The sequence below is a fragment of the Dromiciops gliroides genome, chromosome 1 (assembly GCF_019393635.1).
Source record: "Dromiciops gliroides isolate mDroGli1 chromosome 1, mDroGli1.pri, whole genome shotgun sequence".
NCBI lineage: Eukaryota > Metazoa > Chordata > Mammalia > Microbiotheria > Microbiotheriidae > Dromiciops > Dromiciops gliroides.
Window position 1 is genome coordinate 350,776,067 of NC_057861.1, and position 27,263 is coordinate 350,803,329.

A 27,263-nucleotide genomic window follows, 5' to 3' on the forward strand; every position below is an offset into this window, starting at 1 on the left:
ATCCAGCACCAACTATCTAAGCCACTGGCGACAGAATGAATCTCTTCCCCCATACGCAAACAAATCAGCAAACTCAAGTGGCCCCTTACGAAATATAAAATCCTTTGTTTGGCATTCAAAACCCTTCATAACCTGCTCCTCTCCTGTTTCCAGGCTTCTTATACCTTATTCTCTACTATATCAATCCAGTTATTCCTTGCTGTTTCTCACAAAAATACTCCATCGCTGAACTCTAGGCATTTGCCCTGGCTATCCTCCATGCCTGGAATTCTCTCTCTCCTCATTTCCTGTCTCTCTGGATTTTTTTCAAGTTCCAGGTAGAATCCCAATATCTTTAAGAAGCCTTATCTGATCTCCTGCAATACTAGTGAAATTAGAATTAGCATTGTAAATTTATCTCCAAGTTATTTTTTATATATTTGATATTATCTCCAATTTATTCTGTATATATTTTGTTTGACTATAGTCCTTTGGATGTTGTCTCCTACATTAGATGACTTTCTTGAGAGCAGGAACTTTCTATATCTTGTGCTGGGCACATACTTTGCATTTACTGGGTGGAGCAATGGCTAAAGGTCTTAGCATGGAATCAGAAAGCCCTCAGTTAAAATCCAGTCTCAGACCTTTCCTAGTTTTGTGACTTTGTGTCCCTCATTTAATTTGTCACAATTTCCTCAATTATAAAATAGAGATCAATACCTACCTCACATGGATGCTATAAGGATCAAACGAGGTAATATTTGTAAAGTCCTTAGCACAATGCCTGGTATATAGTAGGTGCTTAATAAATACATGTTTTCTTTTCCTTTCTTTCTCTTGTTGACAGTACTTGAGGCAAAGCCAGTCATGGGAGGGAGGTATGAAATATCAGCCTCCCATACTTCAGTATTATCTCTTCAACAATTAGGGCCAATGATGACTCCATTGTGATATGATCCATGGTCTAAGCTCCAAAGTTTTCCCTTATAAGTCCTCAAATTCTGAGGATAAAAATAGAAAAGTACAGAGTCCCTGATCCTCAAGTACCCCATATTATCGTGAGGAAGACAACATTGTGGGTAAGGCAATTGGGATTAAGTGACTTGCCCAGGGTCACACAGCTAGTAAGTGTCAAGTGTCTAAGGCCAGATTTGAACTCAAGTCTTCCTGAATCCAGGGCCAGTACTCTATCCACTGTGCCACCTAGCTGCCCTGGAAGACAACATTATGATGAACAAAAACCATATCAATGGACAAATGTCAAGTAATGAAGAGTGAAGAGAGCAAGGCCAAAAAGATCAATCTATAAACCAATTACAGCTATGTAAATAACAACAGCAACAATGAGAGCATCACAGGATGAGTGTGTAACAATTTTGTTAAAGATAATAAACACTTCTTTTTTAAAAAAAGAAAAGCTATATAAAGAACAAGTTCATAGGCTTCTGCAAAATCATTTATAATCATTTTGTTTTTCTTGTCTTTATTTTAATTTTATTTATTCTTGTTTATATATTAAGTATTAGTACTTATTGGTGGAATATTAAGTGTAACTTACAATTTGGAATAAAATCAAACTTCCAATTAACAAGATGGGTAAGTTAAAATTTCTAAATAAACATAGATTTCCTTAGAAATACTTAATTAACAATGAAAAAGAGCATGATAGTGGCAGTGATGGTGTTTGTCCTTCCTTCTCAAAGAGGACCATGACATCAGGGTAAAGTCATGACTTGCACTGAATTGGATTCAAGTGAAGGAGGGGTGTGCAAGGTCACCAACCTCAATCTGGGTCCAGTGCCATGCCACATAACAGGATGAGTAGATTTGGCCTGAGATGTTTTAAGACAATTGGGGTTAAATGACTTGCCCAAGGTCACACAGCTGGTGTCTAAAGTGAGTTTTGAATTGAGGTCTCCTGACTCCAGGGCCAGTGCTCTATCCACTGTGTTATCTAGCTCCCCTGCTTCTTTTTTTTTTTTTTTTTGTGGGGCAATTGGGGTTAAGTGATTTGCCCAGGGTCACACAGCTAGTAAGTGTTAAGTGTCTGAGGCTGGATTTGAACTCAGGTACTCCTGAATCCAGGGGCCGGTGCTCTATCCACTGTGCCACCTAGCTGCCTCTTCCCCTGCTTCTTAGTAAAAAAAAGAACCAAAGAAAAATATCACTGATCTCTATCCCATAAGTAAGGGTACATGAAGACAAAGTTGACCCAGAGGCTGTCTTCTCATTAAGTTATGGGTCATGAAAACCAAGCCAAGACAATGGGATTTATAAATGGTGGTACCCTTGGAGGCTAAACCTGAAGCCAGTGTCATCACTGGTGTCATTTCTGTTCTAAAGGCAATGATTTAGCATGGACACCTGAGCCTTCATGTGGTTGGTTACGCAAGGAAACATTCCAAGACCAATAATAGGCTTCAAGTTTGGGAAGATACCTTAGGAGAACAGACTAAAATGAGTGGGATCTTGGTCTGGCTAATTCAGGGGCAACTCTTACTATTATAGTTTTTCAAATGGGTAACTGCCCAAAGAAATAGATAAACTGGTTAGGTAGAAACCCCCAAAGATAGAAAATACAGCAGGGCAAAGGTTTTGTTTTGTTTTTTTCTTTAACTTTTTTTGGTAAGGCAATTGGGGTTAAGTGACTTGCCCAGGATCACACAGCTAGTAAGTGTTAAGTGTCTGAGGCTGTATTTGAACTCAGGTCCTCCTGACTCCAGGGCCGGTGTTCTATCCACTACACCACCTACCTGCCCAGGGCAAAGGTTTTGACATCAATGCTATGTCTTATACACAAAACCAGGGCTGAATAGTGATTATGGGCCAGAAGTATGGAAGAGTGCAGGGATAAGGTCTCAGCAGTCTCTCACCCCAGGACACCAGACTGTAATGGAGGAGGTCCTTATTGCAACTGAACATTTTCTTACTCTGGGACTACAGTAGGAAACCAAACATAGGCCTAGCTAACCCAAGTACTGAAACTGCGTACATGGATCCACAGAAAACAAATCAAAACAAAACAAAAACCCTTGTCACAATGACTAAATGCTATGAGTTTAAATAACACCAAAATTTAGTTGCAAACAGAGTCAATAACTAGGAAAAAAAAGCACATTCCACAATACCCTAATTTGTCCTCCTTTAACAGATTATTGTTTCATGGATATGGCCCTAAGTTCTTAGAGACTATGCTAGTGGAGCACAAGATCTGGTAGATTCTATCATGTTGGAAAAGATTCAATTATGCCCCTAGGAACAGTCTAAGTTTGTTTTGTGAGGAGCAGCCTAGCTAGTCATAAACATTAGTATGTGGCCAGTAGGCTGACCACCTGGTTTTGAAGTTCATTTGGCCATGGTAACCCATCAACAACAACAATAAAAATTTATATAGGCCTCACTCCTATGATGTACCTTTCCACTTATAAAATGATTGTGTTAGAGTTGGGGTATTGGGACCTGAGGGTGCTAAGAATCGCATAGACAATAAACAAAATTTTAATTTAACTGTTACTAATTCAAAATGCAAGATTCTTTTCTGATAACCAATAGACATATCTTCGAAACAAGAGGTAATTTTAGACAAATAGAAATGATAGCAGGGTTAAAGGCAGGTAAAGTTACACAAGAAAAATTAATATCTCTAGATACATTCATCAACAAATGGAGAAGGAAGAGATCAATAGAGTATACAACTAAAAAAGGAAAAGAGAAACTCCAGAAATCAAAAAAATCTCCAATTAAATATAAAACTGAAATTATGAAAATCAAAAAGGTATTAAATAGAAAATGAAGTTGATAGATAAGAACAAGAAGTTGGCTTTTTGAAAAAAGACAACAAATTAAGAGAGGAAAGAAATCATTATTATAAAACATAAAAGAAATCACAACAAATGAAGAGAGAAAAATTATTTTTTAAAATGATTTGGTCTAATTACCTGAAAGCATAACCAATATAAGAAACAGATAATTAATTGGGAAAAAGGTATAAAATACCAGAATAACAGAAGTAGAAATAGAAAATTTAAATAAACAAATCTCAGGGGCAAATAGTATAAGCAACAAATTAATTCCAAAATAAAAAAGGACCACATAGATGTACTAAATAATTCTATTTGAAAAATTCAAAGAAAAATAAAAGTTCTATTACTACAAAAATTATTTACAAAAGATAAAGAAAAAAGATACACAACAAATGTTTCCTTGATACCTAAACTGGTTAAAGATGAAGGAAACTATAAGCTGCTATCTCCAATGTATATGAAGGGAAAATATTGAATTAGCTAAGGGAATACAATAATATATTAAAATAGGTTGTTTATATTTATAATAGGAATGTATACTTGGTTCAACATATGGAAAACTGTAAACGTAATCACTTATCAGACAATAAGCATTTATTAAGTGCCTACTATGTGCCAGGATTTGTGCTGAACATCAGGGCTACAAAATTATAGCCCTTGCCCTCAAGGAGCTCAACAACAACAGCAACAGCAACAGCAACAGCAACAGCAAGATCAACATTATATCAATAGGGGTAGAGAAAGCTTTTTTACTAAATATATATTCATTTATGTTTAATAAAAACAAAATAAATCATAGGAAGAAATGAACATTTCCTTTAAATCACAAACAGAATTTACACCAAATATCATCTACATATATAGATATAGGTATGTATATATGTGTATATACATGAATACATATGTAAGCATATGTGTTTGTTTAGTGCAGATCTCATAGCATCTAATTTATTAAATGAATATAACTGACGCTAGTGAAACTGATCTTGTTATCAAAACAATAATTATACATGACTTTAACATTACTTCAAAGATTTAAAAAGTAACAGAAAGATAAGCAAGAAGTACGTTGTAGGGTTATTACTGAATCAAAATATCAAATCACATATTATTAATTAATTGTATAAAAACTCATCACACAAGAAGAATAAAGACTTGATAAATAATTACACAAAGCATAATTAGTGATATATCCTTTAAAGATCACAATTTAACAAAATGGAAATTATGATAATCAATTCCCTAATGTTGATAAAAAAATTTAGCATCATAATCAAGATTGAGGAATGATATTTTAAACACTGAGTAGAAGAAAGAAAAAACATAGCAAAATGATCATTTTAAAGTAAATAAGAGAGACAAATGTAACTGAATATATTGTCTGTAGTTACAGTAGTCCTTAAAAGAAACTTTATCTCTGAAGACATATATTAACAAAATAAAAAGAGAGAATTAATGGATTGCTTGTTCATGTAATGAAAATGATAAATTCAACAAACTGACAAGCCCAAAGCAAGCATGAAAGAAGATATTTTCAAAAATCAAAGGAGAAATAAATAACTGAAAACAAAAGGATAAGTGAAATAATAAACAAAAAAGGAGCCATGTGTTTTGAAGTCTAACAAAATCAATAAATCATTAGCTAACATGATGGATTAAGTGAGAGAAGAAAATCACACTGCTAAAATAAAAACTCAAAACAATGAATTCATAATGCAGAAAGAGACAGCCAAAAAATTGTCAGAAATCAGTCCGTTCAGACATAGGATAGTAAAACTAAGCATTTGTTTTAATGGATGAATATATTCTATCCATTACAGAGCCACTACCCTTGCTCAAGCTCTCTTCTGGACTGTTTCAACAGCCTGCTCCCTCTCTTTCTAATACATACTTCAAATAGTAATAGCCAAAGTGCTTTTTTAAGTGCATGCCTGTTCATGTCACTCTCCTATTTAGTAAACTCAAATGGCTGCCTCCCTAGTTTTTCAAGTATCAAATAAAAAAGTCCTCTATTTAACATGGAAAGCCCTTCAAAAGCTAGTCTTAACCTACCTTCATAAACATATTACACGTCACTCCCCTTCATGGACATTAAAATCCAGTCAAACTGACTTTACCATTCCTAATTCACTACCTACATCACCAATGAAAAAATATCTATTTTTGTTTGGAAACTGTTCTCAGTACTAGAGATACAAAGAGGAAACTTAAATATTTCCTGCCCTCAAGACACTTCATGGCTGTGTTACAAGGGGCACATCACTTTCTGATTTCTAAAAAGATAATAATTGGAGCTGATCTCCTGGGTTTTTTAGAAAGATAAAACAAGACAATATTTGCAAAGCTCTTTGCAAAGCTTAAAGCACTACATAGACATCTTTAAGCTAACATTTCATTGGGGGAAGAAGTATGTATACAAATTTATATGAGAGATTATATATGTATGTAGATATGCATCTATACATATATGTACACATACACACACTCATACACACACACACACACACATATATATAAAAGCATATACTAGATAATTAAATATGGAATAGCCTGTTTTCTTACCTCCACATCTGAGAATTCCTTGTGTCCATCAAATCTCAGCTCAAATAGCACCTCCAACATAGAAATCTCTAGTCTTCCCTTTTTTCCCCCCTGGTTTGATTGTGAAGTTCTTAAGAGCAAGTATTGGTTTATTCTTGCCTTTCTATCCCCAGTACTTAGCACAGATCCTGGAATGTAATGTGTAATTTTTAACTAATTAATTAAAATATAAACTGCCCAAATTTATAAAGGAGTAGAGATTCCAAGCAACATAATTTCAGAAATAGAAATAGAACATATAACAAATGAACTCAAATGGGGAACAGGAACAGGAACTCCTGAAATAGACAAATTTACCAAGTAAATTACATCAGATTTTGTGGAGTAATTAATTCCTGTGTTCCATAAATTATCACAAAATGGCAAAATAAATCATTCTAATAAAATCATTTGGGGAAATAAATATGGTATTAGTATAAAACCAGGTAAAGATAAAGCAGATATAAGGAACTAAAATGAAAATGTATTTAAAGAGTAAATATTTAAATCAAACATTTCTATAAAAGTCTGGCATCTAAAATTTATAGGAAATTGATGCAAAATTTTAATAATGAGTCATTCACTGATAAATTCATGGTAAAAGGATATGAAAAACAGTTTTCAAAAGCAAAAATGTGGGCATAACCCACATAAATTGCTTCATGTCATTAATAAAAATACAATTTAAAATAAATATCTGGTACTGGCTCACTGACATGGATATGGTCAAAAATGAAAGAGTTGTAACAATACCTGAATCCTAATATGCTATTGTAGGATCTATGAATTATTCAAAATATTCTACTAAACAATTAGGAATTATCCAAGAAAAGTAACCAAAGCGTGTGTGTGTGTGTATGTATGTATGTATGTATGTATATATGTGTGTATGTATATATACATACACACACACACATATAACCTAGGCAGCCTTATTATTTTGTTTATATTCCAAAGAGGTGAATAATAGAAAGAAATATTCCAAATGTATCAAAATATCCATGGCAATAGTATTATTAGTGGGGTAAAAACAGGAAACAAATTATGAACTCAACTGAGGAATGACTGAGTAAATTGTGAAATGTGACTATAGTAGGATGCTACTGAATTATAAGGAATGACAAATATGAAGAAGAATTTGGAGAAACATTGCAAAATTTGTCTGAACTTATGCATATCTAAGAAATCAGAACCAAAACAACATGCAATACTTTCAGAATGGAAATGAAGATACAGTTCAAACACAATGAAATTCAAATCAAATTCAGTGGCTATTATCAGAACCTCTAAGACACAGGTTGATTCTTTTTTTTTTTTTTTTAGTGAGGCAATTGGGGTTAAGTGACTTGCGCAGGGTCACACAGCTAGTAAGTGTTAAGTGTCTGAGGCCGGATTTGAACTCAGGTACTCCTAACTTCAAGGCCGGTGCTCTATCCACTGTGCCACCTAGCTGCCCCTACAGGTTGATTCTTAGAGGAGGGTGTTGTTTGCTTGCTTTGATTAATAATATTGCCACATTGAGAAGTATAATCCTAATTAGTTTTTACATCAACTAGTTAGAATAAGTAACAGTAAATAGATTACTTTTGTGTAACATATGTCACACTGACTCCATCTCCAGCTGTAGTGGATGAGGGGGAAATAGTATTGAATGGAGAGAGGATAGGAGGAAATATGGTAGAGAGACTTTGATTTGAAAACTGGATCATAATAATGGTTGTGACTCTGGAGAGTCCACATGACTTCTCTGCACCTTAGTTTCCTTATCTCTTGAATGGGGAAGGAGATTCGTTTTTTCTTTTGCAAGATCTCTCTTACGAATATATTCAATAATGTTTAGAGATATAGATGGGGGTGGCACATCTCCAGTCATTCTGATACACACACACACACATATATATATATATATATATATGTATATGTATATATAATCTTTCCACTGGACCCAGATGGCTCTGGAGGAGAGATTGAGGCTGGTGACTTTGCACAGCCCTGCCTCCCTCAAATCCAATACACTGAAAGTCATGACATCACCCCAATGTCATGGTCCTCTTTGAGAATGAATGACAAACAACAACCAACGTTCTGTGAGTAACTGGGGAACCAAATGGTTAGCTACAGCTAGGCAATGCAGCTCCTTCCTTTCTTTTTTCCTTTTTCTTTTTTTCCTGCCTCCCTTCCCTTACCCTCTCCCCCCATAGGGAATGATATCCTTACCTGTGGGTGCTCAGCCCAAAGGAATAGAACTTTGCTGAAACCTTAGACCCAAATAATTATGGCTCTCATTGATTGGCCAACAATAGATTCCAGTCCATGCCTTATTTTGTCGTTGTTTGGTCTCTTGATGGCTCAGGGTGCCCTAAATAGCAATTATTTCTATTTTGGCCAGAAACCTCAGGATATCCCTCCTTCAATATATTTATTTATTTTCTTTTTGACTAGGTAAAAGAGGTCTTTCTTTGCCTCATTTCTTACCTAACCTTAATCACTGAGAGGGCATTGCTTCAGGCAAACTGAGTCCTGTGAAAGACCTTAGCTTAAAAGTCCAAGGTTTCCCTCTGCATTCTGATGTACATCTTGCTACAGGACCCTGATGGGTCCAGAGGAGAAAGTGAAGTTGGTTACTTTGCACAGCCCTCCCTCACTTAAATCCAATTCACTACAAGTCATGACATCACCTCCCTGATATTATGGTCCTCTTCAGGAAGGGAGGACAAACAACAACTATGCTGCTAACACAATACAGAATAAATCAATTAATGGGTATTTTATAAAGAGAAATGTCAAAGGGGCAGCTAGGTGGTGCAGTGGATAAAGCACTGGCCCTGGATTCAGGAGGACCTGAGTTCAAATCCGATCTCAGACACTTAACATTTACTAGCTGTGTGACCTTAGGCAAGTCACTTAACCCCAATTGCCTTACAAAAAAAAGAAGAGAGAGAGAGAGACAGAGAGAGAAATGTCGAAGTCCTTAGCAGGTACATTCTGGGTACGTGGTAAAAATTGACGAAGTAAAGTGTTCTAGTAGACTGACATATCAAAAGTGATCACAATCCTTATGTCTACAGTGGATTCTTTTTTTTGGTGAAGCATTTGGGGTTATGTGACTTGCCCAGGGTCACACAGCTAGTAAGTGTTAATTGTCTGAGGTCAGATTTGAACTCAGGTCCTCTTGAATCCTGGGCCGGTGCTCTATCCACTGCGACACCTAGCTGACACTGTCCTTATGTCTACAAAAAAATTGATCATGATATTTAGTTGATGTGGCTGGTAGCAATACCAATTTGGTGACTAAGAAGGAGAACCAAAGAGAAAGTAAAAGTTTCAATGTCACCCTGGACATTTAAGAAAGAACATGTAGATGCAGCATTGTGCAACTCTGTCATTGCTAAATGAATAAAGCATCTAACCAACCTTAGCAGATGTATTTTATATTTATTTTTCTAACTGTTAAGCTATGTTCATTTTATATATTATTTTGCATGTGCTAGAACCTATATAATGTGTTGTTGGTTTCAGAAATTGTACTTTTGTCTCTATGTAAATGATTACTTATTAATATAGTGGACCTATTAATATAATGGATATGTATTTTCTCTCTCTGAGTTATGGAAAAAGTTGTCTGGATTTTAAATCTGTGGCAAGAAATTGCATTCAGACTTAAACTTGGAAAAGGTCTATGCCTGAGATGATTTTCCTGCTGCTAAGAAAATAAAAAAGACTATCTTTTTAACCTTGCTATATCTCAGTGAAGAAAGTGAAATTTGGAATATGATAATAATTTGGAAGAAACCGCATTAAACAGTTCTAAAAATTATAAGTAAAAAAATGAACATCCACAGTAACAATAAATGATAAAATAGTTAGCACTTCCTTAATAATTAAAACCCCATAATTTCATCAATATAGAAATCCTTTGTCACCAATGGAAAATACTACTTCTACCTGAGTTGCTCTGGTGGGGGGGAAATTAATTCCATTGTGATGTATGTATGTATGCATATATATATATATATATAATATACTGACATAATACATACATATACAAAAGAGATGGGGGTGTGGGGAGAGAAAGGTAGGGAGGAAAATTAATGTTGGATTGTATTATTTATTACCAATATTTCTATAGGGATTCATCCATTTTCTCAGACCTAGATTTTGAAGGTCAGGCAGTTTCTGAAGGGCATAACTGAGTAAGGTATTTATTCACAACCACCAAGGCATCTTCTCTAGCTTGGGTGGGCCCCTTACTTCTGTTTACCCCATAAACAGAAACCAGCTTAAGCTAAGGCCCTCCCCAGGGGATGTCTTTGCTGAAGTAATAAGGAGCTGAGAGTTCTTAGCCTACCTCCTCATTAAAATGTCCACTAATAAAAATTGTCTTACAAATGATCCAAGTGATGATGTGATCCAAATGATGTACTGTCAGGCCAATCAGAAGGAAGACAGAAGGTCTTTTGGTACAATTGGAAGGTAGCCAATAAGACCCCTTTGTTACCAGGTTGCATACCCCTCTTAATAAAGAATATTTCACTTGGAGAAATGTTTCATTCTGGCGTTAGTTAAATTCTGCTTCTTAAGATAGATGGATGATAGGGGGCAGCTAGGTGGCCCAGTGGATAAAACACTGGCCCTGGATTCAGGGGGACCTGAGTTCAAATCCAGCCTCAGACACTTACTGGGTGTGTGACCCTGGGCTTAACCCATTGCCCTGGAAAAAAAAAAAGATAGATGGATGATAGATGATAGATAGGTAGGTAGGTAGGTAGGTAGATTGTAGATAGTATACATGTCTAAGGATGTATGTATATATGTGTATGTATATATGCATGTATGTGTGTGTGTGTGTGTGTAATGTGTCTATATATCTCCTACTATCTTTTATCTGCTCTTTTCAAACTGAGACTAGTTAGTTCTTGGACAACATGTTTTTTTGTTCAACACATACACAAAGTATTTCCAACTTGATTAGACTTAAACGGAGCTTATGCGACATTGATGTATAATGTTTGAGAACCCATTATAATCTCTATGCCACAACAATGAATTTAAGTAGTTATTTTATGGGGAAATTAACAATTTATGAAAAGCAGTGAAGATATTTCCTGCTTTAGAAAGAAAATGGCAGATCCTTCAAATTCTTTTTTGAGTTATTGGTTGGTTGTTTTGTTTGAACATTTTGGGGGGATTATTAAGTCCCTTGGTTTGAACCCAGTATTTCTCTAACAAACATTTTTAGTTAATTTTAAACTAGTCTAGAATAATTTCTCTTCTACACTTTTTTTCTATATGAGAGACTGCCTTTAAAGCTTCTTTTAAATGCAACAGATAAAGGCAACTGGATATTCTTTGCTTTGCCACATTTACTATACTTCTGAGATGGGCACAGGGAAGAGCTGGGGGCACAAACACACACACACAAACACGATGGAATCATTATGGTGTGAATTTTGGATATTTAAATGTCAATAGTCATTTGCTTTCTTAGAAAAAAATAATGGGACTCATTGCATTTGTACTCATGTTTAGCCAAAATCAAATTTTTTTATCTCATCAAAAAAGGCCTTTGCAAATTTGAATCAGAAGATAGACTTTAGCATAAAGGAAAGAATGCTGGGTTTTAATCTGAGTATTTTGGGTCAAATCCCCATTCCACCACTTACTACTTGCATGGCTTTTCACCAATTGTTTACCCTTTTGGACCTCAATTTCCTTATCTATGAATTAAGGAGGTTAGAATATATGTGACCTCTAAGTTCTCTTTCAGGTATAAATATGAGTGTAATATTGTGCCTAGTAATACCTCAGCCTGAGTATTACAGGATCTGTGCCAGCCTTTTTTATTCACTGCACTTCAGAAAAGAGAATTTGAAATCATTAATTATTCATTTATATAAAATTTTAAGGTTTACAAAGTCCTTTTATCAAAATCACTGTACCTTGCTCATAGTAGACACCAGTTAAATATTCATTTTATTGGTTGAACATGTACATGAGATTCATAAACCTCAAAATATTATGAATATTTAATCTCATTAATGTGGATCCCAACTACAATATCCTTCTTGGGCAGCTAGGTGGCACAATGGATAGAGCACCGGCCCTAGAGTCAGGAGTACCTGAGTTCAAATGCGACATCAGACACTTAACACATACTAGCTGTGTGACCCTGGGCAAGTCACTTAATCCCAATTGCCTCACTAAAAAAAAAAAAAAAAGAATATCCTTCTTGATTCTTTGTCAATTCTGCCCACCAGTAACTTTTCCTCAAAGGGCCTACCAAATATGCTAGGGGATTTTTTCACTATTTTTCAAATGACAAGTATACAAATAAAGCACAGTGAATGCCCATCATATATCTATCATTCACATCATTTTAGTCTGTCTTTTTGACCCATTTATTTCTTTGATGACATCCTTTTCACAAATCCTTCATAATTCCTGGTTCAGAATATATTTCAGGGGGCAGCTAGGTGGCGCAGTGTATACAGCACCAGCCCTGGATTCAGGAGGACCTGAGTTCAAATCCAACCTCAGACACTTAACACTTGCTAGCTGTTGTGACCCTGGGCAAGTCACTTAACCCCAATTGCCTCAACCCAAAAAAATTAAAAAAAAAAAAAAGAATATATTCCAACCAACTACGCAACTCTTCCTTATCCTTTGGACTGATCTTCCCTTTCAATTCTTTGGTGACAATAGTGTTCCATGCTTCACAGTTATACATCACTGAAAGAATATTGGTATTAAAATGATAGGTCTTTTGTTTCAGTTTGGGATCATTAAAAACATTTTGCAATATCCCAAAGGCAATCCAGTGCATTATTTTATTTCTATTTAATTCTAGGCTTAACTCATTGCCATTTTCAGTGTATGCTTTTGTAATGGATAAATTCAATAGTTTTTTCATGCAACTGCCTAGCATGATTTAACTGCTATGCATTCTTTATTCACTTGTTCTTTTTCCTGTGTGAATAGTTTAGCCAAATTCCATTAAGTGATTGTGTCTCTCATTTAGGAGAATGCATACTGTTCCAGGGCTTGACTCAATCAGTGAAATGTCATTGGTTAACTCACAGCGCATGTGGAGACTCTCAGCACCCACTAGGAAATACCTTCTCAACCTGAACTCTGAATTATATCTTCTCCATGACATTAGTGAATTTCATTATCATTGGCTAGAAATAAGAGCTAGAGGGAAATGACCTTCCAACTAGAGAATATCAATAGTGAAGAACTGCTAGAGGAACTACATTCACTTTGATTCTAAAGCTATTTAGTAAGAATCTATCCTTTTAAAAATAATAATAATAATAATAATACTGATGTACTGATGCCAGTACTATGGATTGGGCAACTGAGTCTTAGGAAGGTTAAGAAATTTATCCAAGGTTTCAGAGCTGGTAAATATTAGAGCTGAAATATAAACCCAGGTCTCCTGCCTCAAAGTGTATTTATCTTTTGATTGTGCCACAGCAACTAAAGAACAAATTGAATAAATAAATACAACTATAGTTAATAGGGTCATTCTTCTTATAGCTCCTTTGGCTATTCATCCCTTTTGATAACAGATAGGAAAACCCCTAATCTTCTCTAGGTGCCATTTTATGCCAAATCGAGTGGGATTGAGTTCAAGAACATTCATTTCTAATTATATTTTCACCTTTTGTTGTAATTGGTAAATTATTTCTTGTAATCTCCTGTGTTTGAAGTGAATATATGAGGCTTTTAATACCTACAATAGGTATCTAGTGGAAAGTAAAATGTAGCATTGAAATAACAGAATTACCTGTTCGCCAAATCTAAACTAATACAAAGTGTTGACTAATATTCCCTCAAGAAGAAGAAAGTTATAGTATGCAATTTAAAACAGAGTTTTGGAGTTATCAACCACTTAAAAAGTAATGACAGATAGGATACTTTAGACAAAAGAAAGTTCCTGATTTGAGCTTAAATAGACAGCAAATTAACCTGGAGTAAAGTTGTTGTTGTTTGTTTTCATCCCCTTTATCACTTTTTCTTCCTCCTTTAAAAGGGCTTATCTGCAAGTTAAAATATAATAGTTTCTTATTTTGACTTCAAGTGCTCTCATTAGATGTTCAGTAATCCAAAACATCTATCATGTTGCACACCCAAAAGCATCCTTGGTGAACAAACAAATATGAGAAAAGAACAAGCAGTCTTCCATAGATTTTCTGGTGCAGTCCACCTTCAGTCATGTTACCTACTGGGGTGTATGGAGATACAGGTCCCACTGTGTTAATAGTTTACTGCTTTAAAAAACGTACAATGTACTTTATGGACAAAATGCAGCCATTAAGATTTTTGTCAGGCAGGATGTCTCCCTCACATGACATAAAACTATATAATTTTCTATGACAGATGCAATTATAAACACACAGACCTTCTATGACCAAAGAAACATAAATTCATCTAGGTGATTCACCCAGAATAATGTAGAATGTCATTCACAGAATCCAAATAGAAGAAATATGCCCTACTGATCATGAGGTTCTCCAAAAAGATGGATTTCATTAATTTAATTGTGTCTCAAGACACTAAAGACTTAACTCAGGGGAATTCATATTAGGGAATCATAGAATCACATAATTTGAAGCAATTTTAGAGTCCATATAATAAAACCAATTTAGAAACATTTCAGAAACTCCTCTGTGTAACAAGTTAGTCTTTGGTGAATCTACCAGTCTCAGGATATTAGAGCCTTAGAAGAACCAAAATTGCTTAGAACTCAAGGGCAGTGGGAGACAAATAGACAAACTGTGGTAGGTTTAGAAAAAATAAAAAAATAAAATTATTAGCTGTGTGTAGAACAAAAGGCCTCCTAAGCTATAAATTTCCAACCCTAGTTATTATACTGATACTTGAATGAGTGAGTGTGTTAGACATCCAGGTGCTGGGTAGTTCTTAGGGAGTCTATGAGAAGGTGGATCTAGAATTATTAAGTGATTTGCAAAATGTATGGAAACAATGGGACTTAGTAGTTAACATGATTGTAAAGAAAGGAAGTGTTTTAATGAGTTTATGTTTGTGAGAAGGGTGTTCAGGCAATTTGATGATACAATTTGGACTTTTGGATATAGATAAAAACCAGTGCAGCTAACTCTCTTGACTGAATTTCCACTTTGGGAGCATGAGGATGGTTAAGAATTAAGGTTACTTGCAGAAGCAGGAACCACTAGCCACCAAGACTGAGAGAATACTGTACTTATGAATGAGTGAATGAATTAAGAAAAAATAAGTAATTAGTATATATAGGCAAAGTGCGAAGTACTGGGAATACCCATCCATAAAAGAGCCTGTCTCTACTTTCAAGGATCCTATGTTCTGAAAGGGGAAATAACGTATAAAGAGAAGCAATGGCCACAAAAGGGAACTTGGTCTAGTGATGTATCAGGCAGTCAATTGTCGTCATTTTTCCAAAAGCAATATTTTGGATTTACTGTTCCCAGAGCAAAACAGGCAACATGATATTGTATATAGAGTGTTCGACTTAAAGTCAAAAAGACATGGATTCAAATACCATATTAATCAATTAATTAACATTTATTAATCACCTACTATGTGCCAGGCACTGCACTAAGTGCTGGGGATACAAAAAGAATAAAACTATCTCAAGGAGCTTGCAATCTGATGGGAGAGACAACAAACCACACCATCTACATAAAAGCTATTGGACCCTGATCAAGTCACCTAACTTCTTGGAGCCTCTATTCCTCATCTATAAAACGAGGAGGCTGAATTAAATGGCCTCTAAAGTCCTTCCTGCAGCCCAAAGCAAAAGTTGGAAAGCAGAGGAAGTACTCATACAGATCACAGGCAGATGGCAAGATGACACAGATGGGTGGCAGGAAGCATGGTCTTGGGGCTGGGGACAAGCTGGTATGCACTCATTCAGTAATCAATCCCAGCAGACCCCCCCCCCCCAGCATATAAGTATTCCAAATGTCAGCAGATTAAGTTCTTCAAGAACTAGAGATATGGATTTTGTCAGTTCTGAGGTTCAGTACAGAAGATTCTTCCATATCTAGGGAGAAATTCTGATATTAAATGGAAGTGATTCCAATTGTGTTAGAACCACTCTGAAACTGTAATAGCTTTTCCATGGGAAGTCAGTAATCTGTGCGAAGGCTAAAAAAGTCAGAACCAACAAATCAATGCCTGAGTGGATTAGTGCCACATAATGTACATAACTGATCTGAAATATATAAATAATGACATGCCTGTGAAAAGTGTCATAAGAAGATGTGAATCAGCCAAAAAATATGGCAAGACTTAGGGGCAACAGATGGATAGTTTCAGTCAGGCATCGGTACCCCCCAAGACACTAAAAGAATTAAAGGAAGGCCAATAGTACATTGTTGTACACTCTAAGGGAGACTTATGGAAAGGAATAAAATAAAACCACATAGGAGAAGACCTGGATGGACTATTTGTATTGGTGAAGCAAAGAGTACTCACAAAGATGAGCTCATTGATCCATTGAAGTAACTCAGTAAATTGCAACCATGGATCAAAGTAATAATGATCCATATTGCAATGAGGGTACTTCCTCATGAAGTTCAAAGAATAAGGAAGCAAACAAATGTTCATGCCTCTGTTGTGTATAGAACTTTCAAGATATATCAGATTTTATCTTCATCTACATAGCATTCTACCTCCACAAGGCAGAAGTCTAAATTCCTTTATCTGACCATATTGTCTTCTTGTCTTTCCTTTTCAGTCTCTACTTCACCATAATATATAGATCAATCTCACCTAGGTCCTTAATGATGCATGCCAGTTCATTTGGACTCACATCTCAAATTTTCATTTACAAGCTTCAGAGTTTATCACAGATTATAAGAGAACAACGATTCTTCTTCATACTTTATAGCTTCTAGCCAAATTAATCCACTCATTAAGAACATTTCATCAACCATCTCTATGCATAGCCACTATCTTCCCTTCCCTTGTCCCATAGTCTAGAAATAATTCCTCAACTCTACTCCTTAAAATACTCATACAAGGCTCAGCTTGGATGCCACCACCTCTTCAATATTTGCTCTGATCCCTGTCTCTCCTCATGCCCCAAAGTTAATATTCTCTACATCTTCAAGTAACTTATATAGCTTATGCCACCTTCTCTTCACATGAAGAGTGTAAATTATTTGAGAATGGCATCTGTTTCCATTTTAACTTTGTATCCCCCAAGGCCTAGCACTATGTTTTGCACAAAGAAAAGCAAATAAAGTCAACAACTGTGTCATCATTCCTAGAAGTTTTGTCTCAAAAGGGACAAGAGATAGGACTCTAGCCAAGAAGGGCTGAGGGGTCAAGAGGAGGTTGTTGTTGTTATTGTTGATGTTTGAAGATGGGGATGTTTGTATGATATTTGAAGGAAGTAGAGAGAGAAAGATGGCAGATACATTAAATAGGAGGTACGGTTGATAGAAGATGATATTGTTCAGTCGTTTCAGTCACATCCAATTATTCATGACCCCCTTTAGGGTTTTCTTGGCAAAGTTACTGGAGAAGTTTTTCATTTCCTTCTACAGCTCATTTTACATATGAGGAAACTGAGGAAAACAATTAAGTGACTAGTGCAGGGTCTCACAGCTTATAAGCGTATAAGACCAGATCAGAACTCAGGTCTTCTTAACTCCAGACCCATCACTCTATTTAGCCATATAGCTGCCTTTGATAGAGTACAGTCATGGAAAATACATAAGGGGATAGAAGCAAGGGCAAAAGTAGAAAGAAATCTTTGTTTAGGAATAGGGAACAAGATTTTGAGCAGAAAAGGACTCAAATTATTTTGCCTTCTCTCTCATTTTTTTCTGAATACAGAAAGAGTAACAGACTTGCCCAAGGACATACAAACATTAAGTGGGAAAGCCAATATTTGAACCCAGACCAGTCAACTCCAAATCTAATGTACTTCCCATTGTACCATGTTGTTTTCTCACTGTATTTTGTAATGTTATTCAATTTTTGACTTGTATTTCTCTTGCTCTCTGAACTATATTTCAAGTTCCTAGAGTACACAACAATGAGAGACTCCTTGTTAGCTCCCTCATCTCTTTGCATAGCAGTTTGCATAGTATAAGGCCTCACTATGTGTTTGGTAAATGAATGAATGAATGAATGAATGAAATGGAATAGAGGTCTATTTTCATAGGGCAATGAATGTCCACTAGTTCTCCTGGGTCACTAATATGGGAAACCTCTCAGTATTATTTATCTTCAAGATTCACAGAGCATTCTGGCAGGGCTAAGATGCCGTAAATAGATTTCATAGTCCATAGCATTCTTTTCCTCTGGATAGCCTTAGAACATTTGCTACATTGCAACTTTAAAATCTGTTTACTTATGCAGCTTATTCGAGGAATGCTGCTAACTTGATTATAATCCTCAGGTTGGGAAACTAGTACATAACTGCACCAGGGACAACCGAATGACTTGCATATCTCCCATGTCCTATCACTGATGGCTGGGGAAAGGAAGGCAGCCAGTGAACGATGGCTTTCCCTACTTAATGCAGCTGTAAGCTTGAGCACCATAAAAGACATAGAGATTCAATTTCTATATCATCCCTGTGTTTGTTTAGCCCACCTGCTATCCATTTTATCTACATCTTTTCTCTGGCATCCCCAAGCTGGCTTGGTGTTCAAGCTACCAATCATTCAGCCCATGTATTCCCAAAGCCATTGAAAGAATGCAGAGCCATGTTTCTGTGTTAATTTGCAATTATCATACAGGGAAGGAATTTGTGCACTGCCAAAAGTTCCATAACGTATCCATAGCAAAACTGATTCTAAAATTGATTGCATCGTGTCATTTTCTTTCTCCTATCCCCTCAACATTTCCCATAGCAGAAACACATTTAAATTATACATTTTATGGACATATCTGAGCACCATGATAACACATTACTTCATTTCATTTAAAAATTGACTCCTCTGTAAGCCAGAGCACACACATTTTTATGATATGATAAAACATGAAGTTGACTTTTTAAGAATTACACTGTTAATAATGGTATAGGAATCACCTTGGCAACCATGGTGACTCTTGAGAACCTGACAAATCTCCATAATTCTCAGTTCCAAGTCTAGAGAACCAATAATTAGCAAAAGGGATAAACATAAAAACATTTTAAAAATCAATTTTCATTTCTTTCTCTGGTTCCTCTATTTCAACATCCATCCAGTGTGGCTCATCTGTTAACTCTGAGATTCATAGGCACAGCTTAATTATAAGAATAAAAAATATTGTGGAGAAAAATATACTCTGGTTCCTATGACCAGATTAATTATCAGAGCTTCAATAAGCAGCTTGTGAGAGATGTTGTGAAAATGCTTGTCAAAGCCTTATCACCATAAACCTGAATGTTCCTATTAAACTTGAAATAAAAACACAGGCCCCTGTAGAAATTTGTACCATCTCATTTAGCTGGAAACCCAAGTTTTCATGGCTGACAAAGAACAATAACTGAAAACAGGCCATACAGAGAAACAAACCAACTTTGCCATATTTTAATAGGAAATCTGACTGGACCATATACAAAGCAGGGCACAAAGATAGTAAGGCTTCTGGGAACACATTGTATGAGAAATGTTTAAGACCTAGAGGAGATTAACTTGCAAATACTGACAGTGAGAAAATACCGATGAGATATGATGGCTGGTACTCTCTTCAGCTCTTTGAGGAAGAGGATGCTATAGAAAGAGAAGCACAACACTAAAAGTGAGAAGACCTAGGTTCATGGACCTGATCAGGTACTTACTAGCCATGTGACTTTGGGAGTTATTTAACCCTTCTAATCCTCCTTTGAAATACTGGAATTGGAGTAAGAAGATATGTGTTTGAGACCTGGAGCTTATGAGCCAGGTGGATATGGAAAACATATTCAGTCTGAAGGAAACTGTTTCTAAATCTATTGATGGGGATAATAATGCTTATACTACTTACCTCTTGGGTTGTATAAAAATTGGAATGACACCACCTGCTGGAGACTTACCGTAGAAAAGCTCTGCCATGAGGAGAAGACCTCTGAGGTCAAGCCATGCGGTCAAGGTCCTTAGTGTCAGGAAGTGACTTTTGATCCTGGGTACTGTCTATCAAGGCTACCAGCCAATCAACTTGAGAAGCATCCCATTTCTGGGAGGAGGACATGAAGTGGGAGGCATACACGGGTGAAGGGGTTCTGTCTCTTTTGGTTCCTGACCTCACCATAGTGGGTCAGATGATAGGGTCTCTTAGAAATACTTAGACTTTTACCTTTCTCTCTGATCCTAATGCTCTGTAATAAATACTTAAACACTTAAATACTCTTGCTAAAGCTTATAATTTATTGGTGACCACTCATTAGATTTTTAGATGGTATAGATACAATTTTAGCCCCTTACAGTTGATATAGGGAAGACACTTTATATACACTTAAATTGCTATTCCTTATACTCATCTTCATCATCACTCCACTTTGCATCTTCTCCTCTGCCTGGTTTAAACTCCATAGAACAAGATGCCCCTTTTTGGAGTAGTGCCTTATGACCCCCTTTCCTGCCACTTTGCTGTGTTGTCTCCTCCATTAGGCTGTAAGCTTGTTAAGGGTAGACACTGGCTTTCTTTTTATTATTTCTTTTTATTGTATTTCAAGCACTTAGCACAGTGCCTGGAATGTTGTAGGTGCTTAATAAATGTTTATTATTACTTTTCATCTTATTTCATCTGCTATCTATTCTTAGGTAAATGAGTATACCAGATGAACCAGACTAGTCTATGAACCTGATACAGTGATCTTTAAAAATTTAGATGAATCGAGGGGCAGTTAGGAGGCATAGTAGATAAAGTACTGGTCCTGGATTCAGGAGGACTGGTGTTCAAATCCAGCCTCAGAAACTTGACACTTACTAGCTGTGTGACCTTGGGCAAGTTACTTAACCCTCATTGTCCCCCCACCCCCCAAAAAAAATTTAGATGAATCACCAGAGGTATAGCAGCCAAGCCTGGGAAGAAGCTACCTCTGAGAAGGGACCTGACTGACCCAGCCTTGTACAGCTACCTACAAAGCCATGATATTTTATAAGAGAGTGACTTATCCATTGACTATGCTGCATCCAGAAATGAACTTGTTGGTGGGAATGTGTGAGCAATCATGTTAAGTTTGAATCTGGTCTACTCAGAATCCAACATGGTAGAGGGGAAAGAGTACCCTTGTTTTGGGGGGCAGCTAAATGGCACAATGGATTGATTGTTGGTCCTAGAGTCAGGGAGACCTGAGTTCAAATGCAGTCTCAGATACTTCTTATATATGTGACCCTGAGAGAGTCACTTAACCTCTATTTGTCTCTGTTTCCTCATCTCTAAAATGAGGGTGATAATAGCACCTACTCCTCAGGGTTGTTGTGAGGATCAAATGAGATAATTACTTTAAAGCACTGTATATATTTCCTGGCTAAAGTGAACACTATGTAAGTGCTAGCTATTTTTATTAGCTATTATTCAAGGAGAATATGTTTTTGCTTTTGTTGCCATATTTTCCCAGTTAACTTTTTATAAAAGCAAAACATGAAGAAATAGATTCTGTGTTGATTCAGAGGACAGAATTAGAATCAATGAATTAAAGTCATAGGGAGGTAAATTTCAGTTCAAGACAAGGAAGTATTTCTTTCAAAGAGAACTTCCTATGATTGGATCTGGAAATAACAGTATCCTGAATTAAAAAGAAATGTAGAGGCTCCTAATTACCCATTAAATAAATATAAACTCATTTGCCTGGGTTCACTACAAATTTGTTACATAAACTCCAATAACTCTCATTGTTGCTAGTCAATCCTTTTATTCCATTGTTTGTTTTTTTTTTTCCAGTTGTGTCTGACTCCTCATTACCCTATCTGGGGTTTTCTAGACAAAGATACTGACTGGAGTGGCTTGCCATTTCTTTCTCAAGCTCATTTTAAAGATGAGGAAACTAAGGCAAAAAGAGTTAAGTGAGTTGCCCAGAGTCATACAGCTAGTAAGTGTCTGAGGCCAAATTTGAACTCAGGAAGACAAATCTTTCTGACTGCAAACGAAGTACTCTATCCACTGTACCACCTGGCTGCCCATAATCCTTTTATACCCCCTAAGTAACCCGCTGGCACATTTACCACATCGTCTCTTCCAAAACTTTTCTGTACTCCTCAAACCTCCTGTGGATGGATCCTCCTCCCATTATACTTCATACTTCACTATGGGGGACAAAAAAAGGCCATTCACTAGTAACTCCCTTTTCTCTCATCTTGCTCATCCCACATCATGCACATGACTTCTGGCATTTCTCCTCATTCAGCCCTATCTTACATGAAGAAGGGTTTGTTCTACTTGCCAAGACTAACCCCCGTATGGGTCCAAGTGATTCCATTCCATCTTGTCTCTTGCAGCAAATTGCCCCCTCCATCTATCATCCCCATTCTCTCACTTATCTTCAATCTCTCACAGGATATTGGCTGCTTTCCTGCTGCCTATAAACATCCCCATGTCTCCCCAAACTCCAAAAAAAAAATCTTCACTTGAAAAAAAGATAAAAAAGTAAATCTTCACTTGGTCCATCCATCAGCACTAATTACCATGTCATAGCTCTCCTGCCTTTTGTAACTAAACTTCTTGAGAAGGCTCTACAATACTTAGAGCCTATTGTCTACAACAGGTGACTCTACTTCCTTTTTCCTGTCACACTCAATTCTTTATAGTCTATATTCCAACTTCATCATTCAATCAAAACTACTTTCCCTCATATTTTCATTGATCACTTGTTTTCCAAATCTAACAGCCTTTTTTTTCAATGTTCATCTTTCTCAAGCTCTCAGCAGTCTTTGACACTGTAAATCACCCTTTTCTCTTTGATAATCTTTTCTCTCTAGCTTTCCAAGGTAGTATTCTATCCTTATTCTCCTTGTACTTGTTTCTTTTTCAGCCTCCCTTTCTTGATTTTCTTTCAGGTCATGTGCTATAACCATGGCTATTCTCCAATATTTTCCCCCTGTCCTGAACCATCTTCTCCCTCTATACTATTTCACAGTGACCTCATCAGGCCCATGGTTTCAATTATTGTCACTATGTTGATGATTCTCAGATCTGTGCATCCAACTTTAACTTCCAAACTTGTATCTCCAACTATATGACATATCTAATTGGATGACCTGTAGATATCTTACACACAAGAAGTCCCAAATGGAACCCATTATCTTTCCTCCCAAACTCTTATCTCTTCCAAATAATTATTGCCTACTACTTTTATTTTAAACAGGGTAACTCTTTTATTCTAGTACATTACAAGAGGAATAGTTACAAACACCTGGAAGCCAGAGGTGAGGGATACATAAACTTAAACATTTGTCTCTTTTTTTCCCCACACCACCCCCAAATGTCATATTATCATACCATTTATTTCCCATCCCACATGTCATGGATATATTTGGAGTCTCGGTGTCTTAAGCAAACAGGATCTCCCCAAAATTCACTAAATTAAACAAATACCCTGAAGAAGTTCACCAGACTAACTCTGAAGTTAGATAGGTTGCTATTTTTTAAATAAGCTATATCCCCCAAAATGACAATTTAGAAATGCACTTCTACTTAAGACAAATATCTGAGAAATAACAAAATTAACAGAATTACGTTAGACTACAATTTTTAAAATTTGGGATTTTTTTAAGTAGCTACCAATATATAGCGAAAAAAGAACAAACATTCATTCTCATCTTCAAAACGAGGTATTTTGCTGTCCTTTTGAGAATGCGTACTTTACATTCTAATTGCTAAAAGCAGACATTTTTATTAAAAGATAATATAAACAGACTTTTTTTTTTTCGTAGAAGCACAGAATTGCTTTCCATATATAGGCTCAAATCAATTCTTCCCTTCCTGGACTGGGTGACAGAAAATTGTAGAAGAAGGAATAGACGTGCTGGAGAAGGACGTGGCAAATGAGGAGGAGGCCTCTGGGGCTAAGTTAAGGCATCTCAAGCTCAGGATACTGCGCTGGTCCCAGCTCCAGGAGGGCGGTTGCCACGCCCCCTGTGACTCAGCGGGGGGGAGAGGGGCGGGCTGTGAGACTGGCCTGGGGGGCGGGGGGTTACACGTTTTCTCTCCCGTGCGCTCGCTTTCCAGACTCCTGTGAGGCCGGCTCAGGACAAGGTGCCCTCTCCCTGTAAACACGATGAGGGGGAAGCAAAGAGGCCGGCGCCCACGACTGGGCAGCCCGGTGTCCGCGGCCGTGCCCCTGCCGGACGTCTAGCGCCTCGGCGCCCCGCGCTCGCTGGGGAGCAGCTCCCCGAGGCAGAACTGCGCGAGCATCTCCCGGGCGTCGGCCGAGTGTCCCGCCGCTTCGAAGCTGTCGGTCGCGTCCCGACCCGCCTGTTCCAGCAGCACTTGTTCTCCCCCAGGGTGCTCGCCCAGGAAGCCGGTGATGTTGTACACTCGCCCGTGGATCACCAGCCACGCGTCCTTAGCCGAGTTGTGTTTCGCCACCTCCTCCAGCTGGTAGTAGGTAACCCCGGCCTCGGGCTCTTTGCCCGCCAGGCTGCCGCTGCCGCTGCCGCCTTGGGCCGTCATAGTGACCAGAGGCGCCCCCTTCCGGCAGTGAGACGGCTTTCGGGCTGCGGGCTTCGCCCCTTCGCCCTCCAGGCTTCCGTAAGTGGCGCCGCCTATTACTCTTGAGACCACTACCGTCATCCTCCGCGGCCATCGTCAGCATGTGTAGAGGGTTGAGCCTGCGCTTACTGAGGCTTGTCGGCCTGAGACCAGATATGGCTTCAGACTCATGCTAACTGCGTGACCTGGCGGGTCTCTTAATCCTGTTTGTCTCAGTTTCCCTCCCATCTTTGCCCCAAACCCACCAAATAGGGTTATGGGACCCAGCAACAAATACTACAAAATCATCCTCCCAGTCTGATCGGATCGCGTCAACATCAACTCCTTGCTCTCTTCCACCTCTGATCTATGGACGCGTCCTTTTGATTTTTCTTGTATATTTTCTAACCTTTTCTAACCTTGCCACCACCTTGGGTCGGGCCATCATCACTTGAACTATTGGAATAATGTGCCGGATAGTCTTCCTGCCTCAATCCATTGTTCACTCCAGGCCTCCATCCTTCCTTCAACTGTCAAATCCATCTCCCTAAAGCACAGATCTGACCTTGTCACTCCTCTACTCAATACCTCCAGTGGCTCCCCATCACCTCCAGGATCAATTATAAACTCCTCTGGTTGCCATTCAGACCCCAAAATCCTTTATAATCTGTTCCCATCCTATCGTTTAAATCTTACATTTTACTCTCCCTTCTCCCCATACTCTGTAATCCAGTGACAACCAGTCACCTTGATGTTCCTCCCACAAGACAATCACTTTCTGGCTTGAAACATTCTCCCCCCTCATCTCCACCTCCAGCTTTTCTTGGCTTCCTTTAAGTGGGCCAGGGAAGGCTTTCCCAATCCAGCATAATATTAGTGCCTTCCCTCTAAAACTACAACCAATTCATCCTCTTTACCTTGCTTGTACTGTACATAGTTATTTGCAAGTTGTCTCCACCATTAAACTATTAACTCTTTGAGAACGAGGATTATTACCTTTTTTTTTTTGGATCCAAAGAGCTTACCACTGTGCCTAACATTTAAGTGCTTATGAAATGCTTCTTGACATAGACTGAATGGCATTTAGGAACTTCCATATTCTGTCACATTATTTAATATGAATCAGACACATTATTTAATATAAATCATCTCTATAACCAATACTTAAGCTACACTCCACACTGCTCTTTTTTATGCCTAGCACTGTCCTGCCTTTCTACCTTTTCTTGTGCTATTCCCTTGTTTGAAATAGCTTCCCTCACTGTCTTCACCTATTGAATCCTTACTCATCTTGTAAAGTCCCAACAAAAATGCCGCCTCTTCTGTAAATACTTCACTGACTGCCCAGCCCTTAGTAGATAACAATTACCCCTCAGACCCCCAAATTGTATGTTTTTTCCACTCTCTAGTACAATATGTAATATTGTATAGAATACAACAAAACATATTACTATATTTATATACTGAAAACCAAAGTGGTATAGAGAGCTGTCTTTGGGTTCAGCGAAAAAGCATGCAATTGAGGATTTGAACCCAGGCCCTTCAAAGCCAGATTCAGGGCTTTTTCCCCTGTACATTCAAACCAAAAACTAGAAAGTTTCTATGGAGGGTATTCATGGGGTGATCTTTATCACTAATCTTCTATTTTCTAATTATCTATTTATTTATCTAACTATTTGTTTATTATGCCTGTGGCCCTTAATACAAGACTTGTATTTTGGCTGTCAGCAGATTAAAAAGTAGGTTCTTTGGTGGAGAGGAGTGAGATTTGTTTTTCTTTCTAAAGCATATAGGGTATTTCAGTTGTCCATCACAGGTTTAAATGAACTATGGTAACTGAAGGCCTTCAGATAATAGACATGCTTTTAAATAACTAACTCAACAATACTAAATTATATTCATTGAGAATATAACAAGAACAGCTCTAGCCCATCCTTAATTAAAATGCCATGTTTCCTACTAAGTAGGGATACTGATTCTAATGGGTTATCACCAATTAAACATGATAGATAAAGAGGTAGAAAAAAGAAAAGAAAGAAAAGAATGCTCCCAATTTGCAAATTGCAAATGTCCAATTTGCAAGTGGCACCAGATTTCCATCCTCCATGAATGTCAGTAGATAAAATTTAAACTATACAAACTGTAAGGTTTTTATATGTTCTTCTATTTCCTAGCTATTTATATTTGTTCTTATGTAAATATACTTACATCTTAAGACACATTACTAAAAAAAAAATAAAAGAGATAAGAAAAAGTAGTACAATTAAGAAATGAATAGGAGTAGAA

General features: G+C 37.2%; 1 protein-coding gene across 1 annotated transcript; it reads right to left on the reverse strand.

Moving 5' to 3' along the window:
* Nucleotides 1-24,638: 24,638 nt before the first annotated feature.
* LOC122749083 (cytochrome b5 type B-like) lies at nucleotides 24,639-24,959 on the reverse strand. The gene has a single exon (XM_043995261.1). The coding sequence runs from the start codon at nucleotides 24,957-24,959 to the stop codon at nucleotides 24,639-24,641; it is 321 nt and encodes a 106-aa protein (XP_043851196.1).
* Nucleotides 24,960-27,263: the final 2,304 nt, after the last annotated feature.

Coding starts and splice junctions, on each gene's coding strand:
- LOC122749083 (XM_043995261.1), bottom strand. CDS start 24,959: ATGACGGCCCAAGGCGGCAGCGGCAGCGGCAGCCTGGCGGGCAAAGAG.